The 11,556-nt window shown below is 51.7% G+C and overlaps 1 protein-coding gene across 2 annotated transcripts; it reads right to left on the reverse strand.

Annotated features, from left to right (window-relative positions):
- Positions 1–450: 450 nt before the first annotated feature.
- On the reverse strand, positions 451–11,552 carry YKT6 (YKT6 v-SNARE homolog). Of its 2 annotated transcripts, XM_066238674.1 has the most exons (8): positions 11,308–11,444; positions 10,743–10,902; positions 7,697–7,779; positions 6,057–6,157; positions 5,156–5,260; positions 4,829–4,894; positions 2,675–2,776; positions 451–2,031 (listed from the first exon to the last, which is right to left on the reverse strand). In XM_066238674.1, the coding sequence occupies exons 3-8, from the start codon at positions 7,764–7,766 to the stop codon at positions 1,996–1,998; spliced, it is 480 nt and encodes a 159-aa protein (XP_066094771.1). In that variant the 5' UTR covers positions 7,767–7,779; positions 10,743–10,902; positions 11,308–11,444; the 3' UTR covers positions 451–1,995. The 2 variants fall into 2 exon arrangements, with proteins under 2 accessions (XP_066094771.1, XP_066094770.1); XM_066238673.1 differs by lacking the exon at positions 10,743–10,902 and having other exon boundaries at positions 11,308–11,552.
- Positions 11,553–11,556: the final 4 nt, after the last annotated feature.

Genomic DNA, 11,556 nt, shown 5'->3' on the forward strand with positions numbered 1-11,556 from the left:
AAGAGGGAGGTCAGTGAGGGCCTTCATCCTCTTAAATAGCACCTACTTTGGGCAGAGCTCCCAGGGCCTCAGCAGAAAATGCCAGCATACTCAGTCCCACCAGAGCCCAGGGCTGCTTGTGACTGTAATGGTCACAGTAAACTGAAAGCAGGATCCTGGGCCAGCTGCCAAGTCTTCACAAACTTCTGACCAGCTATTGAGGTCATTCCTTAACTTGGGCCAGACTACCCAGCCTACAAGGACCCCCCACAAACCTCAGAGCTCAGCCTGCTCCCTCACCTAGTTCCCGCTAGGTCTCTGGGAGAAATATTACAGCCTGGGCCTTGAGTTGGTGCAGATGTCACCTCCCTGCACCCCCCCAACCAGTGCCCCCAGCTGCACAGCAGTCACAGCACAAAGGAGAGGACTCCCTGAGGAAAGGCCTCCTTCAGCTCAAATAAAACACAACCATTTTGAAATTTCAAGACAACTTTATCCAGATAGGAACCTCTTGAACAAAAGAGAAAAGTTAGGCAGCAGTTATTAAAGTACACACTTAGCCAGATGACTTATCATTAGACTGACAGTATCAGGGGACATGCTGGCACAGGGCCTGAGCCAGACCCACACCTTCTACTTCTCCACCAACCCACCCACTCCCCAGTTCCTCCCCATCATCCATGACCAGACCTTCCTAAACGGGGTCACAGCCATCTCAGGCACCAGTGAGCAGGCTGGGTCTGTGCCTTCTGGGGCACATCTAGCAGGAGGAGAATCACTGGGCAGGCAGGTCACATTAGGGATAGTCCAGCAGTGCCCAGAGGAAAGGGCAGCAGTGGGTAGACCTGTGAGGGACAGGGTTCGTGGAAGCCACACAGATCCCATGTTCTGGCTGAGGCCAGACTTCAGGGCTACTGGCACTTCCTGTTGGGTGGGTGGGACCTTTGGGTTTGGCAATAACCAGCATGGGGAGGGAAGGACCCGCTGATGAGACCACACTGGTCGAGGCCACCCCAGCGGGCTTCTGTGGGGGAAGCCCCAAGGGTGTATTTTGTCCCCAGGCAGCAAAACAGAGCAAGAGGAGGCAGTGTGGAACAGAGCAGTGTGACCTGAGCAACCAGGCAGGCCAACGGGAGGGGCGGAACCTCCTGGGCCATGGCCTGGGCTATTGGCCTGGGCACTTACCCTGGGCCCATCCTCCAGCTGCTAGGAGTCGGTGGGTCAGTGGGATGTTGAGAGTCCTTGGGTCAGCTGTCACCTACTCTTGGTGCCCATGGAAAAGTCCACTTGCTATGACACACAGGCCCCAGGTGGTTGTGTAGTCTTGTTGCCAGAGGCGCATGCCTGTGATCCAGACGTTAAAGGCCAAACCACACGACAGGGCAGGTGAACTGCCCCTTCCAAACACCTCCAAGGCATCAGTGTGGAACTCCGTGGAGGTCAATCTCACAGAAATGCAAAATGCATTTCAGGATTTGTGAAGCCCAGTGATTGTCTCATCACAACCTTGGCCCTGACACACTGGCAGGTGCCCTGCTCGACCTACTCCTAGTGGCTATGGGGGGCCTTCCTAGGAGAATCAAGTGTGCGCTCTGCTCCTCTTCAGCCCTGTGGATCAGGGTCCCCCCTTACTGAAAAGTTAACATCATTAATGTACAAGTGAAACCCAAGGCTGCTGAGGATCAACACAGAGCTGGCTCTGACCCCAGGGGCTGTCCCAGGATTAGAAATGAGCCCTTCCGCATCAACAGGAGTCATGGAGTGTTTATGGTTTCATTTGGCCCAAAAATACACCTCTGGGGAACTCAAATTATTTTCTCAAAAATTACTAGACACATGAATTTGAACACTCCCCAGCCCAGATCCCTTCCTCCAGCCCTCAGCTCCTCCCAGGTGCTCCAAAGTGAACGAGGAGTGTCCACATTCATCCTGACACGACCATGCCGCTTCTCCAGGAGCTGCGGTTCTGATGTGAATGACCGGGACTTTGCAGTGAGGGGGCTCTGTGGGCTGTGGTCACATGACTGCACAGCACGAGTTTTGTTTCCGGGCCTAGAAAGAGAAAAGAGTGCAAGGAGGCACTGAGGATGTGGGTACACATAGTGTGGGAGCCCCAGGAACCAGAGAGCTGACTGGAACAAGACCTGGAAATTTTCCACCCTCGCCGTCTCCTGGGAAGCTATCGAGAAGCAGCTCACAGCCAAGACCATTTCCTCCTCAGCATTCCTGCCACCAGGAAGGTTACTGACACAAGAACAGGCGTGGACATTGGCTGGCCGAGGGTTTCCCTTGCCCACTCTGTCCCCCAAGGCCGCCTGGCCCTGGTGTTTCTTCAGACAACAGAGTGATTCCTACTTGGTTCCTGGGCCGCTGTGACCTCCTCTCTCACTTCCTGTTCAGACACCCCAGCTCCACAGGCCAGCTCCCTCCAAGGCACACAAAAGCCAAGTATATGCACAGGTGAGCTCAGACCCCACTGTTCAGTGACAGATATCTGTGCAAGGATACATGAGAGGGTCGGCTCAGAGCCCCACCATTCAGCAGACCGATGAGGGTGAACCCAGGGTCAGAACCAGAACCCACCTCTGGTTCTGCCCTCCCACAGGGAGCCAGGTGGTGGCACACAGCACCCCAGAGACAAGGGTATGATGCTCCTGTGCACTGCAAGGGCCCAGAGGCAGCCAGCCATACCCACCGTTTTGTAGAAGGCTTTAGAGTGAATTCCCAGCACTTCAGATTTGGACACCAGGTCGTCTATCTTCTCGCCTCGTTCTAACAAGGACTCCATGGTGTTGTGCTGCACGGAGGAGACAGAAGTGATGCTGTGCTCTGCTCACACAGCAGCCAGGAACCCTAGCCAAGCGCCCTCAGGGGAAGCACTTACCCTGGGCCCCCAACCCCGCACATGAGCACCCAGACACAGGTCTGACTTGGATTTGTAACAGGATCTAGTGAACTTCCTTTGGGCCCAAGGTTCTAACTGGCCTAAAAGTGTTTCCCAAATTCTGCACGGCACAGACTTGGTCGACCACACCAGGAGAGGTCACCTAAAGCATTTATACACACTCCCACTGGACAGGGTGTGCTCCACTTCCCTTGAGGGGCCAGTGTTTAAATGACATGGCTACAGTCTGCACAAGCACCTTCGCACTCAGGTGCTATGAGCATACGGACCCTCTTCCAACAAGTGAAGAGCCCATAGCCCCACTGCCAGCCAACACTCCCCCACGGCCACTGCAAGAGCAGCCAACAGGTATGAAAAGGCATGAAGTAAGAAAGGACCAGAAAGTCCCTGTCCCACACTGGCTGAGTAACTTGGATTTCCACCACAAGTTAACTGAACTAAGATACAGATTAAATGAGAGCCAGCGGTGGTGCAGTGGATGAGCATCGGACTAGGATGCAGAGGACCCAGGTTCGAAACCTCAAGGTTGCCGGCTTGAGCACAGGTTCATCCAGCTTGAGCATGGGCTCACCAGCTTGAGCGTGGGGTCACTGGTTTGAGTGTGGGATCATAGACATGACCCCATGGTCGGTGGCTTCACCCCAAGGTTGCTGGCTTAAGCAAGGGGTCGCTTGTTCTGCTGTAGCCTCCCAGTCAAGGCACATATGAGAAAGCAACCAATGAACAACTAAGAAGCTGCAACAAAGAATTTGATGCTTCTCATTTCTCTCCCTTCCTGTTTGTCTGTCTGACCCTATCTATCTATCCCTCTCTCTGACTCTATCCCTCTGTGAAAAAAAAAAAAAAAGAAAGGCAGCATGGCCAGTAACCCAGGTTTCACCACTGCAACCAGCAAGACCATGACCCATCGGCTGTCCCCAGTGCAGAGAGCAAGAGCGTGCAGCTGTCCACCGGCTATGGGGCCCATGGGCTCAGACTCTGGAGCAGATGAGACTTCATTACAAAGGACAAACAGGAGCCTCAACTTTCATACCCAACCCTCATCCCAAAGCCATGCAGTCTGAAGTGTCATCCAGAAGACCATGGAGCCCCAGGAGTCTGACCCCGGGAGACACAAATGAGCACAGGAGCTGCACAGTGTTGGCAGGAAAGCTTTATATCTGGGTGCTGTTTTCTGGGCTTTATATCCAGGCGCTAGGGTCTGTTAATTGCCAGGCACTGGTGTTAGTGAGGTGTACACTGAGCAGGGACATAAAGATCAGGACAGCTCACACATGAGTCAGGGAGGAACAGAAACAAGTAGTGACAAGGCAGTGACATTCAGAAAGGACCTGGGGGAACCTCCCGCTACTTCGGAGGCCTGAGCGTGGGAATGTGCCTGGGAGGGTGTGTGTCAGGGAGCCTGCAAGGTGTCCACAGCTGAAGGACTTCAGCAGAAGAGTGACAGTTCAGTGGCGATGGTCAGGTGGACAGATTGGAGGTGGAGGGAAGCAACGGGACCAGTTAGAGGCAGAGGCAACAAGGACCAAAACTGATGTGAAAACAGAAACTACTCAGGTGCTAAAGGCAGCTCAGAGTTAAAAGCTGAAGTAGCAATTACAAACCAGGAGACTTCCAGTGAAAATGTGGGGTTCCTGACAACCCTGAGTCCACAGGGAGGTGCCCACCCAGCTCTGAGAGGTAAAGAGGACATCAGGGCTGGGGAGGCAGAACCACAGAAATAACTGTCCCAACCCAGGGACTTCCCAGGGAGCCAGGACCGGAACAAGGGCCAAGCTGGCTACCAGCCAGGCCCCTCGTACAGCAGGTGCCATTCACAGAGGAAGGACAGACGTGGCCTGTCGGGCTTTGAGGCAATCACCACCCTCAGAAAATCGCTTTGGTTATGACCGCGTGCTTGATTTCTGCAAGTTGTCTGCCCTTGTTTCTGGACTTCTTCCTTACCAGAATGATCTTGGTCTCATCTAGTTCTGCCTGCACTTTACTCATGGGGTCAGCTTCTCGGGGATTCTAGGAAAGAGCCAAAAATAAAATGACATCAGGACTGGAGGGGCCACCTGGAAACCAAGTTCAAAACCAACTGAGCAGGATACATTTTTGGGGGCTACTAAACACACGACAGAGAAGCGACAGCTGCTTCAGAGCCCAGGTTCCAGGTCACCCGTAGTTCCCGCATTTTTCACAGAGGCATCAACATCAAGCCTGTCAGGAAGTGACACAGAGCTACACTATCAGGGCCAGGAAGTCTCACACGGCTCTGGGCCGCCCTACCTGGTATGCACTCAGGTAGCCCTCCAGGGCTGTGTAGTGGATGGTGGCAGGGGATCCAACGGGCCATTGAATCCTGTCAACCTGCTTGGAGAAATCGTCCAGCACCTGCAAGACAAAGGAGCTCCTCAGTGACACTCACCTGTGCCCACCACGCCCACAGCAACAGGACTTGGCCCCAAAGAGGCTCTCAGGCCCCCAAGCACCTGGGGGAGGGCAAGGGCGGACGGACAACAGCAAAGGGGAAGTCCAGGCTCCAGTTCCTCCTTCCCAAGTACTCTGGACATTCAGAACAAATTGTGCCCAGCTTGAGATGAACTTTAGTTGGTGAATGATAAAGGTATTAGAATTTTAACTATAGATTCCACTTTTATCATGTTATGACCTTGCAGAAAATAAGCCCTCTAATTTTCCAACCAATTCTTCAAAAAGTTAAGATTTAAGCCACCACCAAATTTCAGGTGCTTATAAGTGTTATCAGTCCTTTGGGAGACAAGACATGGCCAGTGTCTTCGCGGAGTTTGTAATTGGCACCAGGTGAAGAAAGAGAACACTCAGGTGCTGAGCCCACACCAGGAAGGAGAGCCACTGGAACTGCAGGTCAGGAGGGGACCCGAGTGCCCAGGAATGGCTTGACAAAGGGGAAGCAGGTCAGAGCTGGAGTCAGGTGTGGCTCAGAAGGAAATGGGAAGTCACACGGGGTGAGGACACAGCCACAGTGGCCCTGGGGCACAAGGCTGGACACAAAGGCAGTTATCAGTGTCACAGAGGGAGCCAGGGAAGGGCAAGGAGAAAGTTGAACAGGGTTGACTCTAGACACGCAACTTCACCCCCAGGCCTTGGGCACTGTCACCACCATGGCCCCAGTCCACCCAAGTCCAGTCCAGCCAAACTACAAACTCACCTTCTCCAGCAAGGTGAATGCCACCCGGGACGGGTACTCACTGTCAGCAATGACCACTCCTGCAAGACCGTCGTTCCTCACGTAGACATGGCAGAGGTATTCTAAGGAGACACACGGAGACAGACAGGAGGGCTTTAGACTCTTTACTCCTCGATTAGTCAAAGCATCACCATGCTGGACTCCTGCCTTTTGGGTCAATGAAGCCACTAGACCAGCCATATTCCCAGAGAGAGGCTTGAGGGCTGCTCTGCAGCACAGCTCAACAGAACACACACAGGATGGGACCCAGAAGGGACGGGACGCATGCAGGATATGCACACAGGAAGGGATGCATGCGAGACAGTACACAGAGGAGCTCAGCTATCAGTGCAGCCCAACACCTGCTTTAGGATGAGGAAATGCCCTGAGGTCTGGTGTGCAAAGCCAGAGTCTGCAGGCCCGTTTCCAGGCACAGCCTTGAGCCCGGGTCAGGCCTGACAATGTCTGGGAGAGGCTCCCAAACTGAGGAAGCCTACAGCAAGCACAACAGCCCCGCGTTCTTTAAACCCTGTAAGAGTGGCCCCAAGTCAGGCCTCCAGCCCTGGGGAGCGGAAGGGAATGAGGAGAGAGGCCCATCCAGGAAAAGTACTGCCACTGCTAGCAGGGGTCTCAGGGTGTCTGTCAGTCATCAAAGCAGCAACACACATGGTCTGTACAAGAGTTCCTGCCAATGCTCACAAGGCACAGGATTAATTCCTGTGACTTGGAAAGGACTGCCGCTGATGAGTAAGAACCTCAGCCAGGAGATTCAGAAGCAAAACAAGAAAATCAAATTAAAGAGGAGAGGGAGGCCGTGAGCCCCTGAAATCAGAAGTGGGCAGAGAAAAACAACTGCAGGATTGAGGCGGAGAGGAGCTCACCACCAACACACTCCAAACTTCCATCCCCAGAAAGACTTTGAACATGCGGGTAGAGCACACATACTACAAAGAACCTGGGTCAGTATCTGAGGAACGTTTGTAAGTACCAAGTTGGGAAGGCAGACACGGCCCGAGGGGACTGAGAGAATCCAAATAAATGTCCATGATCCAGCTGCACAGCTGGACGCAAGCACACAGGGTCCCCCACAGAACACAGTCACTGACACTGCCTACACAGCACCTCCATAGCTCGGGACCCCCGGTCTCAACAGGCCTTGTTTCTGCCTGAAGTTCCCTCACACCTTCCTGACCTGTGTCTCTACAACAGATGTCTCTAAACTGAATGCCTTACAGTTTTTACAGGAAACCTGCATTATGAAGAAGAAATAATAATGTCTTTAGGTTCCTTGTCAAAATCTAAGGAGCACAGAATGTGGTAATACCTGGAGAGGACGAGAGGGAAATCCTTTTCTGAGATGCCTACACTCTAGAGAGGAACGGTTGCTTGTGGCTCCGAGAGTAAGACCCTAATGTGAGTGTGTCCGAGCTTGGGGGACTTTATCCAGGCAGCTAGTCACCAACAGTAGGTACAGAATTTTGTGCAAATAGGAGAGGAGGAGGAGGGAAGCGATATCAGGCTAGCAGACTGGGTCCGGGCAGCCCTGTCCTTCTTGAGGCGACAGGCTGCCTGAGGTATGGTGGCCTGGCCGGCACACAGCCGTGGGTGGCAGGTCCTCTTACCTTGTTCTTTGACAGAAGCTCTGCTGCCTTTTGCTGAACGCTCCACAATGAGCTGACTTGTGAAGGTCATGAACTCCTGAACACTAAGAAACACAAGACATATTACCTATTCCCGTCACCTTGTCCCAAACATGTGAAAAGTGACCTGAGCTTATCCTTAAGGAAGCATTGCTTCTTGGTTACATTTCTTTCCCTCCCAACCTTAAACAAATAATACACACTGTGTAAATGAACAGATCCAGAGAGTTACAAATCATCACAACCACTCAAACCACATCTATTTGCTACTCAGCTCATCCCACTGACCCACTTCCAGACACGGGGCATTTTCTATAGGCTATCATCCATTTAACAACTTGGTCAGGGTATGATTTAAGACACAGTAGCAAAGCAGACACCACTTGCTCTCAGAGTCCCACTCACTTCCAAGAAGCAGGACAAATATGAACTTCACTGGAAAACAAGTGGCAAGAACTATCTGGCAGATGCAAAGGCTGTGTAACCCATGGGACAAGCTCTGGGCACTCTGGAAGGAATGGAGGGCAGCAGTTTGGCCAGCACATGGAAATGAAAAGTGGCTGGAACAACGACTTAGAGGGAGGGAGCTTGTCAAGGGCCACACAATGACGTTCTGGCCAACAGACTGCATCCATGACAGTGGTCCCCTAAGAACTTCCAGGGAAGTTCACACAGTGAAGGGCTTAGCAAATGTGTTTGCAGAGCTCAACCAGCACTGTGTGTGTGTGTGTGTGTGTGTGTGTGTGTCACAGACAGAGAGACAGAGAGAGGGACAGATAGGGACAGACAGACAGGAAGGAAGAGAGATGAGAAATATTAGTTCTTCATTGTGGCACCTTAGTTGTTCATTGATTGCTTTCTCATATGTGCCTTGACCGGGGCTACTGCAGAGCAAGTGACCCTTTGCTCAAGCCAGCAACCTTGGGCTCAAGACAGCGACCATGGGGTCATGTCTGTGATCCCCATGCTCAAGCCAGCGACCCTACGCTCAAGTCACATGAGCCCGTGCTCCAACCGGCGACCTCGGGTTTCAAATCTGCATCCCAGTCCAATGCTCTATCCACTGCACCACCCTCTGGTCAGGCAATAAGCTCCTTAAAAAGTATGAAAACATGGACCCCAACACCAAAAATTTTCAATAACAGAGAAGAAAGTTTGTGGTGTACTATCTGCTTACAAGCAAATCTATGATGAAAAAAACAAACAAACTCAAGGCAGCGGTTCTCAACCTGTGGGTCGCGACCCAGCAGGGTCGCCTAAAGCCATCAGAAAATACATAATGCATATCAGGTATTTACATTCCGAATCATAACTGTAGCAAAATTACAGTTATGAAGTAGCCACCAAAATTATTTTTTGGTTTGGGGTCACCGCAACATGAGGAACTGTATTGCAGGGTCTCGGCATGAGAAAGGTTGAGAACCACTGCTCAAGGAAACACCCTATGAACACATTTCAGGAACGAGTGACACAGCCTCAAGAGCCTCAGCAGGTTCTTGGGGGGGGGGGGGGGGTGTCCAGAAGAAACCATTGTTATCACAGGAGAGGGCAGCTCCATGTGTGCTGCTGCCCCTGAAGACCTTCGAGAGGGACAGGATGTGGAGTTGGGAGACTGAGATTGCCAAGCCTGGCCCTGTGTAGACCTAAGATAATGTGTGTGCTTGAATGTTTAAACAAAAGAGTTTTAAAAGGTAAAAATATTTAAAAATTAAAAAACAAGAAAATAGCTTCTAGAGCAAAGATATAAAGTATTTTTCTACAGCTATAAACAATGTATTGTGTTTTAAGCTAAGTGTGTTATAAGTTTGAAAAATTAAAAGTTTGTAAAGTTATAGTTATAGTAAACTAAGATTAAGTTCTTATTGAAGGGGAAAAAAAGTGATATTAGTGTTGCCGAGTTGTCTAGGGTTATAAAGTCCACAGTAGTGTGAGTCATGTCCTTAGGCCTTCATATCACTCACCACTCACTCCCAACTCACCCAGAGCAACTTCTAGTCCTGCAGGACCCATTCATAGGAAGTCCCCTACACAGGTGCACTATTTTTTATCTTTTATTCTGTATTTTTACTGTACTTCCTCTATGTGTAGCTACACAAATACTTACCATTGTGCTACAGTTGCCTACAGTCTTCAGTACAGTTAACATGCTGTGCAGCTTTGTAGCCCAGGAGCAAGAGCTGTGCATACAGCCCAGGTGTGCAGTAGGCTGTACCATTTAGGTGTATGTGTGCTGTGATGTTCACATAACAACAAAATCGCCTCATAACACGTTTCTTGGAATGCATCCCTGTTTAGTGTCACATGTCTGTAATCCCTCAGAGAAAAAGTCTCCAAATAAGTCCTCACACTAAAACCACAAAGAGACAGAGCTTAGAGTAGGACCATAATTAGACAAAGAAGAATGGCATTCACTGTAAGAGCTGCATCCAAGGGCCAGAAAAGCCGGGAAACCATTAGTAGATTTTAAGCGTGGGGTCTGGTAATCATGAGGTGGGTAAGATGTGAGGAAACCTTGTAAGAAAAACAAGAGCCCAGCTGGAATATGTGTTGTTACTGGACATATCCCTGTAGTCCTGCAATTGCGTCAATCACCTGAAATAGGTGTGGGCACCCCAAGTGAGTGAGGTGTCAGTCCCACACTGAAACCCTTAAGAATCTTCAGTATTTGTGGGCAGTAAAAAAGAAAAAGAATCAGACCCGGCTGGCACAAACACAGAAAAGCAGCCACCAAAGCAGAGAATGGAGCCCATGGTACAGAAAAGCTAAGTATCAAGAAAACACTTCATGACCAACCCTAAAGCAGCAGGAAGTTTCAACCAAATAACAAATTGTTTTAGATCCTGCTAGCAAGCCACTCGCATCAAGAAGAAAACGCTCCATGGAAGCAGTGAAAACAGAGTCCAGCTGGCAGACTGCACCAGCCTGGAGACGGGGCCACAGACACTCCTGTAGGGTTCCTCACCTTCCGTGCCTGGGTCACCTCACCCTCCCACGGACAGGCTGGAAGTGTCCGTCTTCCAATACCCACCTGCTTGTAATCAAGTGCCCCAGAAATGTAAAAGCTTAAAGTCCTACAAATCCCCTGCTTCCTTCCAAGTCTTCAGTGTAGGACCCTTTAGTGCAGAGAACCAAACATAAGAGGCGCACAATTTGGGTTTGCATCCCGGCTGGCCTCAGCGACTTCACCCCTAAAATGAAGAGTCACAGCACCTGTCACAGTGCTTGTTGGAATCAACGGGGTTCTCCAGGCAATCGCTGAGCGAAAGGGGCTGGTTTACAACACGGGTTTCGGGGTCTCCACCTACAAGTTCGGCTGTACCGCGTGAACCTGAGCAATCTGCACTTTCAAAGTCTCCTTGTAGTTTTTAAAGGACGGAAATTTGAAAAACACTGAGCTCAGGAGCGGTTGGCACGGGCCTCTACCAAGTGCAAGGGTGATTCCTCAGAGGGACCGTCCGTAGACCGAGGGAAAGGCCACCAGAGGCCACCCCGCCACCCCCGACCCTCCCCGAGAGCCAGCCTCCCCCGACCTCGATCTCGGGCTTCCCGACCCGGCTTCCGCGACCCCCGGCCTCCCCGCCGGGCCCACTCACCTGGACCTCTGGAAGAAGCTGAAGGATGACACGTCGTAGGCGGCCTGCAGCAGCACCACCTTGGGATCGCCTTTGTAGAGGACGCTCAGGCTGTACAGCTTCATGGCGCCGCGCCGGGGCCGCCCACCCGGCCGACGGAGCCGCTCGCACCGGCAGCGCGGCCACCGCCCCTCGAGACCGCCGCCGGCTGCTGACGGGTCGGAGGCCGCTTCCTCCTGCGGGCTCGGGCCAACTTCCGGTTCCGGTCTG

The sequence above is a fragment of the Saccopteryx bilineata genome, chromosome 7, assembly GCF_036850765.1.
Source record: "Saccopteryx bilineata isolate mSacBil1 chromosome 7, mSacBil1_pri_phased_curated, whole genome shotgun sequence".
Classification (NCBI taxonomy): Eukaryota; Metazoa; Chordata; class Mammalia; order Chiroptera; family Emballonuridae; genus Saccopteryx; species Saccopteryx bilineata.